Source organism: Echinops telfairi, unplaced genomic scaffold, assembly GCF_000313985.2.
Source record: "Echinops telfairi isolate 266 unplaced genomic scaffold, ASM31398v2 ScPeMD7_7469;HRSCAF=8507_1, whole genome shotgun sequence".
Lineage (NCBI taxonomy): Eukaryota > Metazoa > Chordata > Mammalia > Afrosoricida > Tenrecidae > Echinops > Echinops telfairi.
In genome coordinates, this window is record NW_022111373.1 from 72397595 (window position 1) to 72412473 (window position 14879).

Consider the following 14879-nt stretch of genomic DNA (forward strand, 5'->3'; position numbering starts at 1 on the left):
CTATTAGGGCAGAGTAGAACTGGCCCCTAGGGTTTCTGAGGCTGTAAATCCTTACAGGAGGAAATAGCCTCATCTTTCTCCCACTGAGTGACTGGTGTGTTCGAACTGTTGATCTTGTGGTTAGTCACCCATACCACATAACCCACACCACCAGTTTGTTGTCTTGCTGCAACAAAAGCAAATTGAAATTGCCTCTCCTGCAGTGAAGATAGCAATTGTTGTGTGGCATAGCCTTTTAGCCCATAAAAATGAGAATGTCAAGGACTTGAACTCCAGGGAATGGCCCTGGAGAAACACATCATGATTGGGAAAATAGAGGGTCAGCAAAAAAGAGACTCCGTGAGATAGATTGGCACATGGCTGCAAAAGTGGACTCAAAATTATGAGGATGGGACAGGATGAGGCAGTGGTTTGTTCTGCTATATGTAGATAGGGTTCCTATCAGTTGCAACAAAAACCATGACACCTAACATTTTACAAAGATAGCTCTGGTATGTTATGTATTGGGCTGCCAATCACAAGGTTGGCAGTTCAAACTTGCCAGCTGCATTGCGGGAAAAAGATGAAACTTTCTGGCCCTATAAAGATTCATAGCCTCAGAAACACTGAAGCAGTTATACTCTGCCCATAGGTCACTATGAGTCAGATCAACTAGATTGGGTTTTATGGAGGGTTAGCATTTTAAAACAATAGACAGAATTTATTTGACTAAAGAATAAAAGAGAAAATTTTTGTATTCTCATTATATGAAGAAAATATTATAATAAAATTTAACACCCATTTATAATTTTTTAAAACCCTTAATAAATTGGGACAAGGAATTTCATTAAGCATATCTACAAAAATCTTTTTTTTAAGGTTTATTATTATTTGAGTGAAAGTTGATAGAGCACATTGGTTTTCCTTCACCAGTTCATGTATGTTTTTAAGTAAATGCACTTTTCCTGTTTCCTCCCTGTATTGCCATTTCCCTTCGCCCTTCCTGCCACCTGAGCATTATCCCTGGGCAATTGCTGCCCTTTCTGTCTTGGATAGTTTATTCTGAGTTGGTCATTCCCTGGTGTTATTTCGCCTTATAAGCCTATCATTTGGATGAAATCTTAGACTTGCAGGGAGTCTCAGAAACATAGTCTTGGGGGTTCTGCCAGTCTCTCTCAGACCAGAAAGCCTGACCATGAGTTTTGTCCCATATTTTTATCCACGGCCGCCTCCAGTGATCCCTTTCAGTAGTCAGCAGTGGTAGCCAGTCACCCCCTAGCTCTTGTCTCGTGGTAATGGAGGCTGTGGTCATCATCTGGACTGATTGTTTCCTTATGTCTTTGGTTTTCTCCACTCTCCATAAGTCCAGATGAGAAGAGAGAAAGAATTACAAATAATAAGACTGTTCTCAAGGTTTTAAGACCGCAGTTGCTCCTCACCAAAGTAGGATGAGAACGTTGACTTTGTGGATTATGGCATGCCGTCTGTGTTAGACAGGGTTCTCTAGAGAGATAAAACCAAATTGCTGATAATTTAATATATTTATTTATAAAGATAATTAAATATATAACGAGAAATGAACTGTTAAATCATATACAGATAAATATATAATACAAGAAATAAACAGTTAAATTAGAAAGCACTACAAATGGCTCAGTGCAACTCATGTCCATGAGAGAAAGTTGAGAGACTAGCAGTCCTTCAAGTCTGTCTGATGCCAGATCTTCCTCTATTTGTAGAGAGAGCTAGGCTGTGTCAGCACAGCAGCCAATCACAAGGCAGGTCACCAACCGCCAGTCCCCAGCTCCAGAGAAGTCTTAAAGGGACCTCAACTTACAGTGACACAGTCCACAGGCTAGGCGTCCCACTGGTAGTGTAGCCTTTAAATTGAGGCACGGAACAAGCAAGGCAGCCGCACACTGGTCCGATGATCACAGAGCGAGAGACAAGAAAGGCAAGGCTCACCAAGCCGTTTATATCTCTGCCCTTCAGTTAATCCCACTTGTGTTTATCAGCCAGGCTGGCACAATAAACTATCTCACCAACTGACGTTGGAGTCCCTAAGACTATTGCCCTGAGCCCCGAGATCCAATTACTGATTTCTCCAGATGTTTGGTTATGGCTAAGAAGTTTTCATTCCTTCCCTCCCTGTATGTTCTACTATATTCACTGGCATAGTTTACAGCATACATAAATACATATATAGAAGTAGCCTTTGTCAAAACTATATGTATTTGTGAGGATATTTCCATTCACCTTCCATTCTTCTTCAACTTGAGTGTCTGCTCATATCTACTAGATTATTATTTTTTACTGTTATTGCAGGGTTTATATATGGAACACTGGTTCCCTTGGTTGCCTTAAACTCTTGGGCTCTTTCCAGTGTCTTCCTTTGCCATAATTATTTTGTGCTGACCTTCTTACTATATATTGCCTCCCCTTCACCTTTGTTAATATATATCTACCCGTGTTAATCTATGGCTTGCCCTCTCTTCTCCTCTCACCCCTGCTAACCTTCAAAGTATGTTTCTCAGTGTAAATCTTTTCTTGACTTTTCAGAGTAGTGGTTTCATACAATATTTGTCCTTTTGTGATTCGGCCTGGTTATGAGGAGTTTCACTGATTCATCATTATTCTTTAATTTTGCATAGTATTAAGGTGTATACATTTGGGTTAGAGCTGAAAATTAAATCAAGTCCAAGAGAGCCAAAATACCACCTTCAGTCTATCCCACCTGAACTTCAGCAACATTTCAAGAACAGATTTGATGCTGTGAACACTAATCACAGAAGACCTGTTGAGGTGTGGGAGGGCATCGAGAATATCATGCATGAAGAAAGCAAAAGATCATTAGAAAACACTATCAAAGTGGATGTCAGAAGAGTCTCAGAAATTTGCTCTTAATCATAGAGTAGCTACAATAAATGGGGAAAATGATGAAGTCAAAGAGCTGAACAGAAAACTTCAAAGAGCTGCTTCAGAAGAGAAAGTAAAATCTTACAATGAAATGTGCAAAGACCTAGCATTAGAAAACAAAACAAAACAAAAAAAACATTCTCAAAATATCTTAAACTGAAAGAACTCAAGGAAAAATTCAAGCTTTGAGTTGAAATATTGAAAGATTCTATGAGCAAAATATTGAATGGTGCAGGAAGCATCAAAAAAAAAAAAAGATGGGAAAAGTACACAGCATCCAAAAAGGACTAGTGAACATTCAACCATTTCTTTTTTTTTTTTTTTTCATTCAACCATTTCAGAAGGTAGTGTATGAGCAAGAACCAGTGGTGCTGAAACAAGAAGTTCTAGCTGCACTGAAAGCATTAGACAAAAACAAGGCTCCAGGGATTGATGGAACACCAGTGTTTCAACAAGATGGTGAAACACTGGAAGCACTCACTCCTCTATGCCAAGAAATTTGAACAATACTACTTGGCCAAATGACTAGAACAGATCCATATTTGTACCCATTCCAAATAAAGCTGACCCAACAGAATGTTCAAATTTTAGAACAATATTATTGATATTGCATGTGAGTGAAATTTTGCTGAATATCATCCAATACCCGTTGTAGCAGTACTAGCTGCTAGAGAGGTTCATGCTGGATCCAGAAGGGGACTTGAAGCAAGGCATATCATTGCTGATGTCAGTTCAATCTTGGCTGAGAGGAGAGAAAACCAGAAAGATGTTTACATGTGTTTCATTAACTATAAAAAGGCATTTGACTGTGTGAATCATAAAATCTATGGATAACCTTGAGAAGAAGGGGAAATTCAAGAACACTTTATTGTGTTCATGTGGAACTTGTACATGGATCAAGATGCAGTTGTGTAACTAGAACAAGGTACTACTGCATGGTGTAAAATCAAGAAAAGTGTATTGTCAGGGTTGTATCCTCTCACCATACTTTTTCAATTTTTATGCTGATCAAACAATCAGAGAAGTTGAATTGTATAAAGAAGAATGCAGCATCAGGATTAGAGGAAGGTTTATTAACAACCTGTGATATGCAAGTAATGCAACTTTGCTTGCTAAAAGTGAGGAGGACTTGAAGCACTTGCTGATGAAGATCAAGGATTGCAGCCTTCAATATGGATTACAACTCCATGTAAAGAAGACCCAAACCCTCACAACCGGACCAGTAAGTAACATCATGATAAGTGAAGAAACGATTGAAGTTGTCAAGGATTTTATCTTGCTTGTATCCATGATCATGGAAGCAGTAGTAAAGAGATCAATTGACATGTTACATTGGGTAACTCTGCCACACAAGACTTCTTTTAAGTGTTGAAAAATAAGGATGTTACTTTGAGGACTAAGATGCGCCTGCTCCAAGCCATGGTGTTCTCAATCACCTTGGATCCATGTGAAAGTTGGGCATTAAATAAGGAAGAGAGAAGAAGGATCCATGCATTTGAATTGTGGTGCTGGAGACTGCCAAAGCACCTTGGACTGCCGAAAGGACAAACGAATGTGACTTGGAAGAAGACCAGCCAGAGTGCTCCTTAGAGGCAAGGACGGCAAGACTTGGTCTCGTGTACTTTGGTTATGTTGTCAGGAGAGACCAGTCCTTGGAGAAGGACTTGTTTGGTAGAGGAGCAGTAAAATGGAGGAAGGCTCTCGATAAGATGGACGGACACAGTGGCTGTATCGATGGGCTCAAACCTAAGAACGATTGTGAGGATGGCACAGGGGCAGGCAGCATGTCCTGCTGTTGTGCAGTGTTTATGGGTCAGCGCCTAAGGACAGCACAGATTAGAACATCTGCAAATAGAGTTTTCCTTCATTTCCAATTTGAATGCCTTTGATTTCCCTTTCTTCCCTTGTGCTTCTCGGACTTCCAATGCAATATCAAGTAAGAAGTGATCAAGGGCATCCTTGTCTGGTTCGGGTTTGCAGGGGGAATGCTTTCAGTCTCTCTTCATTGAGAATAATGTTGGCTGTTGATTTTGTGTATATGCCCTTATTATTTTTTCTTCTATTCCTTATATTACTGGGTGCTTTTATCAGGAATGGGTGTTGACTTTTATTGTAAGCCTTTTCCGCACTGATTTTTATGATCATATGGTTCTTTTCCTTTGTTTTATTTATTTATTGAATTACATTGGCTGCTTTTCTGATGTTGAACCATCCTTATATCCAGTATGAGTTCCCCTTGATCATGATGTATTATTTATTCTTTCATTTTGCTTTTGTTGGATTCTATTGGCTAAGATTTTGTTGAAAAATTTGGTATCAGTGTTCATCAGGATATTTGTCGACAACTTTCTTTTTTAGTGGTGCCTTTGCCTAGTTTGGGTGAGACATTGGGCTGCTAACAATGAGGTCAGCCATTCAAACCCATTGGCTATTTTCTAGGACAGTGGTTCTCAACCTTCCTCATGCCGCGACCCTTGCATACAGTTGTGGTGATCCCCAACCATAAAGTTATTTTCGTTGCTACTTCATTTTGTTATGTCATTTTGTTATGAATCATGTTGTGGTGACCCGCAACCAAAAAATTATTTTTGCTGCTACTTCATAACTGTTGAGTTAGTTAATTGTGCCAACCTGGCCGATAATCACATGTGGGGCTAATTGAAAGGCAGAGGGATAAATGGATGGTGAGCGTTGCCTTTCTAGTTCTCGGGTCTCTTGCTTTGTGATGGTCGCACCAGGGTGCAGCTGCCTTAGCAGTTCCCTGCTTCAGCTTGCAAGATTAACTTCCTACAAGACATCCCCAAGGAGAAGCCACATGGACCTATCCCAATGCAGCCCTGGGTGCTGGAGCAGCCGTATGGAGACCCCTGCTAGTGCTGAGATGCTTATTCGTTCACTGACTCAGCTTTCCTCCTGCAGTCGGCATCATTGCCTCTGTTTTGTGAGGTGAAGGACTTTGTAGACTGGTGTTGGGTTAATGGGTTAATGTTGGACTTGTGGGCTTGGGCAGCATTGGGTTGGGATGTTTTCGTGATGCACATTTTCTTTGCATAAAACTCTCTCTTATACGTGAGTTGCTGTGGAATTGTTTCTCCAAAGTACCCAGACTAATACAACTGTCATTTTGTTATGAATCATAATCTAAATATCTGATATGCAGGATGTATTTTCATTGTTACAAATTGAACATAATGAAAGCATAGTGATTAATCACAAAACAATATGTAATTATGGATTGTGAAATTTTTTTTATAATGACAAATAAATGAAATGTTGTCTTGAAGCATGGGTGTAGCCTGGGTAGCAGTCTTCAGGCCGGGTCCTCGATTGTGGGCGTATCTGCATGTGGGCGGAGCCGCCTGGAGACTGGAGACGAGGAGCGCGGGCTGCTCAAGTCGCCTATCTCCTGTGACAGTGGGCAGGTAGTGTGTCTAGGAAAATATCCACTTCTTCTGGCTTTTCAAACTTACCTGAGTCCAGTTCTTCATAGTATTGTGTTATAATCCTTTTTACTTCATCTGGTTATGTTGGAAAATCATCCATTTTATTTCTTATCCATTTTTATTTGCTTCTTATGTTAAATTTGCGAATGGTTTGCTACTTTGTTCATCTTTTCTGGTCATTGATTCTTTCTATTGTTTTTGCAGGAATTTCTGTTTCATTTATTTCTGCTTCCATCTGTATTATTGTCTTTCTTCTAGTGGCTGTAGATTGTTTTTTTCTTTTTCTGCTCTACTTTTACTTGTTGGAGATGTGGGGTAAAGTATCGCTTTTGGTTCTCCATTCCTGATGGGTCTGTTTATTGCTGTAGATTGTACTCTAGCTCTGCTTTTGCAGTGATACATTGAATTCATGGTGGTCGTAGCCTCTGGAGGAGTGGCTGAGGGGACTGGATTGACAAGGGGGACAAAGGAGAAGCCAACTTCATTCTGTCGTTTCCTTTATTTTTATTTATTTATTTATTTATTTATTTCCGTTTCCTTTATTTAAAGAGCACCAATGTGACAGAATGTTAGCGTCTGTTAGTTCTGGGTGACAGCTCCTGGGGTGTTGGTTATATTATTCTTTGTAATATTCACTGTGTTTAATTTCTGAAATTGAAAAAGTAAACAGAGTTGAGACATTATTATTCATTATTTAGTCTTAGATTTAGTTGTTATTTAAATCTATGATGTCTCTGTTTGTATAAGCATAACTAAGATAGTTAAGTTTTGCCTGCGTACACAAAATATGCTTGGTTTGTTTATTCAAACGTGGCCTTTATACAAAATTATGAGGAGTGCCAGTCATGAGGCTTCACAGTTTTACACACAGTAAGTACCGTTTCCCCGAAAATAAGACAGTGTCTTATATTAATTTTTGCTCCTAAAGATGCGATGGGTCTTATTTTCAAGGAATATCTTATTTTTTCATGAAGAAGAATACGGTACACATTTATTGTTGAACCAAAAAAAGGAAATGTATTACCTGTATACTGTATGGTAGTAGTCGTCATCACAGACCAGCATAACCAGACAAACTGTGAATCCTACTGTATCAACAATTTCTTGTTACTACCATTATATCCATGTACAACAATCTATGGTACATTTACTCACACTTCCTGTCTGTTCCAGCTGCGCTGCGGCCAACAGTGAGCTGCATGGCAGTGCCTGCCGCTATGGTCCAGAGTCACGGTAGCTTCAGGGAGCCTTATTATCAGGGAGGCCTTATTTTCAGGGCGGTCTTATTTTGGGGGGAATGCCTTATATTTCAGTGAGAGGCAAAACTAAGTAGGTCTTTTTTTCGGGGGAACATGGTATATGAAGAACGCACTTCCCGTGATAGACATCTGCGCTCACCGCAGCCACTGAAAGCATCCCTTTGTACTGGAGCAAAAATGCATACAGACAGACAGACAGCAAAGTCAAAACGATTTTCCTCACTGTGACCAAGATGTGTCGGTTCATGATTGTTAAAACTGAAGTTGGCTTGATGGCTGTGGCGTGGCTCTGCTATATGTTCTGTCGAAAGGCTGACCGAAGATGGGTCTCGTCCTGTAGCACCTGTCAGCGCATCCTTGCACCTGGGCCTCGGAGCGAAGGGGCGTGGAGGTCCTGCTCTGCGGGTAGGGGGCGCTCTCAGAGTCCCTGAGTGCGCATGCGCAGGCGGAGGGGCCACCCCCTGGCTGGTGTGTGTGTGCTCAACCAATGCAGTACGCAGTACTTTTGGAGCTGGTGCTCTAGCGACATTTTGACGTGCTCGTCAGGTGGTTGCTGTAAGATAAATGCGGACTTAAAACAGACTAAATGTTGTATAGGCAGGCCTTAGGCAGAGGACGAGGAGGAGAACTTTCGAGTCTTGCTCGGCCTTGTTCATAGTACCTCACGCTCCGCTGGCGCACAGAGGAGCGAGTTGTCGAAAGGAAAGAACTGCGCATGCTCCTTAGCATCTTTCCTGCGGCAGGTTTGAAGCCATCTCGTTCCCATAGATCAACAACAAGGCAAGATTTTTGGCCTCTGGTACTTGGCCTCCACCTCTCAACTGCCTCCAAACTCTAGAGGGGAAAAGGAATGTGTGTTATTTATTGCTCGCCTCAAAAACTTTATGATCAATGAATGCAAGATCTGAAAATAATATAATTAATGCAAGTCTTATTCCAACCACTACTTTGGGCACCAAATTTATTCTTATAAGAGGTCCCCAGTCTGAACAGTGAATTGAGTTTGCTCACTTACTTTTAAGTTTCATAAATGTAGTTCTACAAAATGTATTTATGTACTATTTTTCATGGCATGCTTGGAAGCTCATATTTTGAGATAGACCCAATTACAGTGCACATTGTATAACTTATTACATTAGCTACACGGGGACTGGTGCATGCAGACAATGTGTTTATTTAAGCGGAACGTACCTGACCAGCAAAACAAGACCAAGAAAGCCCCTCCTGCTGTAACAGAACACGGTGCTGCTTGTGGCCAGCTGCATGCTGGCAGAGAGCAGGGATTTTAGGGATGAATTAGTGTTCTAATCTCTTTGGGATTTCCTTTATATTTGTGGTGGTTTCTGACTGACATTGAATGTAACTAGAGCTTTCTGTTTATATTTAATATAAGGTCCATTTCTGTGGTCGGATAGACATTTGCACTCCAGTGTTGACTAAAAGCTACTGTTCTGCAAGAAGGATATAAAAATGCTGATTTATAAGGACACATTCCAATAATAGCGATCTAATTCTTCCAAACTATTTCTTCTCAGGTCCTGGGCCCAGCAGGGCTCCAGCAAAGGATGATTCTTCTTTTCCAGAATACTCAGCCTTCAACACATCTTTCCATGCTGCAATCAGACACAGAAACTGGAAACTCCTGACAGGCTACCCAGGTAGTAGAAGGCTTGGCTTAGCCAACTCCCCTCTCCTAGCAGACAGGCAGGCTAGGCCCTCTGAGCAATACCATAACTCTCTGCTTGCCCCTGGGTCTCTGTTCCCTTGGCCATTTGTCTGGAAAGTGAGGGCATGGTTACCCTTGCTGCAGTTGCTTCCCATCTCCTGTTCTCTCTGCCCACATCCCTCCTTCACCTGACTCCTCAATACTCCTGCCCACATCCCTCCTTCACCTGACTCCTCAATACTCCTAAGCCCTGCCACTCCCCAATTCCTCTCAGACATGGGAAATAGACGTTCTCGATAAAGTCATCCATGGGCGTATGTGTCACAAGAAGCCACCACTCTGTTTCTATGTTTAAGACCCTAATCCTCCTTGAAGTCAGAGCCTGCCTAGGATGTTCCTCTCCCAATAACCTGTTTTATGTCTTTGCCAGGATGTGGCTACTGGTTCCCACCACCTTCTCAATCTAATGTTTCTGAGATACCTCCACCGGACCCACCCACCAAAACGCTCTGGCTCTTTGATATCGATCAAGACCCTGAAGAAAGACATGACCTGTCCAAGGAATACCCCCATATCACCAAGCAGCTCCTCTCCCGGCTGCAGTTCTACCACAAGCACTCGGTGCCCGTGTACTACCCTGCACAGGACCCCCATTGTGACCCAGCGGCCACTGGGGCATGGGGCCCATGGATGTAGGCTTTCGGGCATTTGGGGGGGCGGTGTTGGGGGGAGTGCATTAGAAAATCTTTTTCTTGCAAGTTGGATTTCAGGCCTTCATTCACGTGACTCCCTCTCCTTAGTATTCCCAACCTGGGTTCACCTGACCCTTCACTTATTCCTAAACCGTGTCAAGGTTTGATGAACTCACGCCAGCCTGCTCTTGGCTAGGGTGTATGTGCAGAGGAGACAGTGGCTGGGTTCATCCTCGTTTTCTGGAGCTGTAGGATAGCTGGGAACTCCACTTGAAACGGAAAGTTCTAACATGGAATCCCGGAGCCTGGATGCGCTGCCCCCTGTTGTCTCACAAGTCAAGGAGGACTCCCTTCTGCCAGTGGCTGGGGCGACTCGCGTGGCTTGTAACAAGTGAAGGGATGCGCCCACGGGGAGTGCTCTGCTGCCCGTGGTCTCCCTGCCTGTGAGAGAGCGTGTCCAGGCCTGCCCTGGGGATAAACGCTCCCCATGCTCCTGAGTCTCGGCCCCTGCCGCCATCGTTCAGAAGGCCCATTGCATTGTTAGAATCCGCATGGAAAAGCTTGTGCCCCAGTATTAATTTTTACAATAAATAAGTGTTTGTGTCAGTTCTTAATTGGCACCCCCTCCCCAAAACATTGCTCATTTTGGTTAGACTTCTTACCACCCCTAACCACCTGTGCCTCTTTTCCTACCCTCCTCTCTGACCCAGGTGCCCGTGCCCAGAAGGGTTGCTGGGCTGCCCACCTTGACTTGTGCTCGTTTTCACAACACTGCTGGGCTCCTCCTGCCTTTGCCCCGCCAGCAAACCATGAGATTGTGGCCCGAACTCTGTTGGGGAAGCTGGCCCCCTGCCCGTGGGTGGTAGTTGACTCTGGCTCTTTGAGAATGTTCATGGTGGCACAGAGGGGCCTGGCCCTTTGTGTCATTGTTCAGTGAGGTTGTTTATCTAAGCAGCATGGAGTCCATAGCATGATTGGGGCTTCCTGTCAGAAAAGATTGGGCGTAGCTGTTACTCCCTAGCTGTAAGAAGAACCCCAGAAAATGATGTCCTGTGATGGTGGAAGTGGGTAGGTAAGGCCTTCGCCTTGGGTCGTGATGTTTATGAGGAAGAGTGGGGGGAGGGGGGGTGTATAGGCAAAGGAGGACACATCCACATTTTGCTTTCTCCCTGAGTTTCTTGTTCATATTGAGATTCCCGTGGTGCCAGTGGGGTGGGGGTGGGGCGTGCAGGAGATGAAGATGCAGAGTTTGAGCTACCAGTCCTTTCTCAGTGGGAGAGGGCCACGTCAGAACATGAAGCGATCGAGATTCGCTCCCGCAAGCATCCGCCGCACAGAGACAGACATGCAACGATGCATACGCAGCTCTTTATCCACTGTTCATCCCCAATGCCCAGAGCAGCATCTGCTACGTAAAGGCCCTCAGTGCCACTTTTGCTTTGTTTTTAATAAACGAGTGGACAAGTGACCAAATGAGACATTCTCATAGCATGAAACATGCTAGGCCAGTGAGCCGAAGGAGGCCGACGACAGTGTCCTCCACCTGTCGCTTTGCGGTCAGGAAGCCACCCTCCTGGTAAGGACGAGAGTCTGCACAGCCGGCGAATGGACAGGTTTGTTCTGGAAGCAGCACAGCCGAATGCTCCTTAGACGAAAGTAGGGTGGGACCTGGGGTAATGGACGGGGACATATTATCAAGAGGGATCTGCCCCCGGAGCAGGGCCTCATGTTTGGGAAAGTTGGGGGTCAGCAAAAAAACACGTGGGAATGCTGGCAAGGGGATGGATTAATACAGTGACTAACAATGGGCTCAAATAAAGCAGCGCATGTGAGGACGGCCAGTACTGGGCAGTGTTTCACTCTTATGCATAGGGTCACTAGGAATTGGAACCAACTCGGCGGCACCAGAACAATAACCTTTAACTGTTTTTTTAAATCATGCATGCTGGATGGAAATGGTGCTAGAGCTAATGAAATCTATTTGACCCATCCTGTCCTAGGTTGGCAAACACCTGGCTGAAATGCTACCACCTGTCACTCCTAAACCTGTGGCAGGTCCTATAAACTCACTGAGCCAAGAGCTCACTCTGGATCTTTCTGGTCATGTGGCTACAGGTAGCCATTAGTATTACTGGAGGCCATCACCACATGACACTTGCTCTCCCCGCTGTACCCCAGCAATTGTCCCCAGCGTTAGTCTCTTGATAGTCACAAATGACTCCAATGATCTGGACTCAAGGGACTTAAAAGAAGTTTCAAAAACTCTGTTTCTGGTATAAATAAATAAATGAAATTCTTTTGAGAGTTTAATCCGTGTCTCATTAGATCTTATTCTACACAAGAATGTGAAAATGTTCATATTCTCATTAGAATGTTATTTCTTCTTGAGTTCATTTGCCTTTAAATAAAATTTTGTCTATTTAATTAAGGAATGGTTCATTTTTATTTTTGTATTGTTACTGCATGATTACTCCAAATTTTAGGGGACAAAATAAAGTTCAATTCATCTTTTAAAATGTGTTGGCCAACTTGGTTGCATGTGTATTATACCACTCATTAAAATGGGTAAATAAGTAAACTACTATAATGAAAATTTAATAACAAAATAAAGATCTGTCAGTCATTGGCCTAAGAATACAAATTATAAAATATGAGAGGGAGAAGCCAAGGGAAAGTAGAAGTGAAAATAAATATTCTGTCTATTACTACATAACAAATGACCTGTCATAGATTGAATTGTTTCCCCAAAATATGTGTCAGCTTGCCAAGGCCAGGATTCCCAGTATTGTGTGATTATCCTCCATTTTGTGATGTGTTCAAATCCTAATGTCTCTCTACAGTTAATGAGGCAGGATTAGGTTATGCTAAAGGAGGGTTGAATTATGCTTGTTATGTTAATGAGGAAGAATGAGGGCGGTTGGCATCTCCCATACTCACCACCCTGACTGAGTTCACAGCCCTGATCTAAGAAGGGAGTGGCTCACAGGAGATCAAAGGGGAGACAACCAAGCAGAGAGAGAGAGAGATCTCACCACCACCCAGAAAAAAAGGGTGAGGAGTGGAGAACATCCTTTGGCTCTGATGCTCCTAGCCTCAGGGGGAAATTGATATCAAGATACCGTATATACTCGTGTATAAGCCGAGTGTTTCAGCACATTTTTAATGCAGTTTTTGTGGTAAATTTAGGTGCCTCGGCTGATATTTGCATTGACTTACACTCGAGTGTATACGGTACATAGAAATCTCCGAGGAATACCGGCTAACAGATCTAGAAAAGAGCCAAGAACCTTCCCTGAGAGCTGGCACTCTGAATTCAGATTTTCAGCCTCCTAAACTATGAGAGAATAACACCTTGAACCAAGGTGTTAGAACTATTCAATTGGGGTTTTTCTGTTATAGTATTGCTACCTCACTCAGATATGGCCAAAAATTTAGCAGCTTCAACAACAAACTTATTATGTCACAATAAACGTTTAAGTCACACAATTTATGATTTTTATCTTATAGCTCAGTACAAAATACTTTAAAACAGAAGCAAAAACCATTGGCCTTCGAGCAAAGGGAACTAACATTTATTTCAACTGGTGTAATAGGTGTGTATTCAGCTGGGTTGACTAGAGAAACCAGTCTGAGACATTCAGGTATGAGGAAGAGAGAGCTTTATATCAAGAAGAATTATAGATGGGAAAGCAGCCCAGCCCAGTCCAGATCAAGTCCATAAGTCTGATACTAATCCATAAGTCCGATATTAGTCCATAAATCCTTTTACAGACTCATGCAGCTATATGCAATGATGCAGAATGTAGGAAGATCACAGGCCAGTGGGTGCGAAGTTGTGTGGATCAATGGTGGTGGACACATCTCCAGGGGTCTGGCAGGTCTCCAAGTGGCTTGCCAGCAGGAAGGTGAAGCAAAGAGCAAGGGAGGTTCCCAGGACCCTCCTTATGAGAATGCTACACACACAGGAGGGATCAGTCAGGCTGCGACCTGATTGACAGGCTAACTCCTTCACTCTTATACCTTCAAGCTGACACGAGACTATGTAACTACCACTAGGTGTTACCAAACTATGGTTGTGAAAGTACACACATTTGTAAATAAGACATGTTAAATGCTCAAGGGAAATTACCTTGTGGAAGAAATCCTTTTATGAATCATTGAAATGCAAAAGCTTATCCACTAAGTTAGGTTTCCAAAGTTGGCAATTTGCCACCAAGCGTTTTTCTAAAGGTCTCATACTCATGTACACGATTCTCCCCAATTGTGTATTTAGAAAATTCCAGTCAGTATAAAATATATTGAAATCTTGTTATCCTTCCCAGTCACAACTCAATTTTCAAAGGAGAAATTAGCTAACGTTATGTCAACCGGTCCATTTCCAAACCAGTCTTACCATGGGCCATCCACATCCACATCAGCAAGTGGGTTCAAATGAACTACTTCACTGTCTGTCTCACCAGTGGAGCCTTGCTGCCCGGGGAGCCATCCATCAGAATGTTATGAAGCTAAACAGGAGAAATTGACTCACAGTTTACTGAGTCTGGTCTCAAGAACCTGGAGAAACACTTTAATTCTCAAACCAATTCCCCAGATAGCTAATCATTGGATTAGGGCCCGTTTATTTACTAATCTTTGCTCGTCTCCTGTTGCTCTATCCGTGATTCCACAAGCAGATGGCTTCAACGTTACCCTCACAGTGGAGGAGTCCAGAAGTCGGAGTTAGGAGCACCAGCTCTAAGGGAAAGTCTCTCTCTGTAAGCGCTAGGAAGAGTCTTTGTCGCCTTTTCATGTTTCTGAGCAAGCCCACGGTTCCTTGGAGTTCTCCAGGTGTCTTTCATCAGTATTCTCCAAGGATGCCCTCTGCCCCTGGCTTTTCCTTCTTCTTGGTGTGTTAGGCCTGGTTGTCTAGAGAAACAAATCCAGC

The 14879-nt window shown here is 42.9% G+C and overlaps 1 protein-coding gene across 1 annotated transcript in view; it reads left to right on the top strand.

Annotated features, from left to right (window-relative positions):
* ARSB (arylsulfatase B) overlaps window positions 1-10561 on the top strand; it is a 268069-nt gene extending 257508 nt beyond the window's left edge. Inside the window, exons 6-7 of the mRNA XM_045285212.1 lie at window positions 9133-9255; window positions 9694-10561. Coding sequence (XP_045141147.1) covers window positions 9133-9255; window positions 9694-9959 — 389 coding nt within the window. The 3' untranslated portion in view covers window positions 9960-10561. The remainder of the gene's footprint in view (window positions 1-9132; window positions 9256-9693) is intronic.
* Window positions 10562-14879: the final 4318 nt, after the last annotated feature.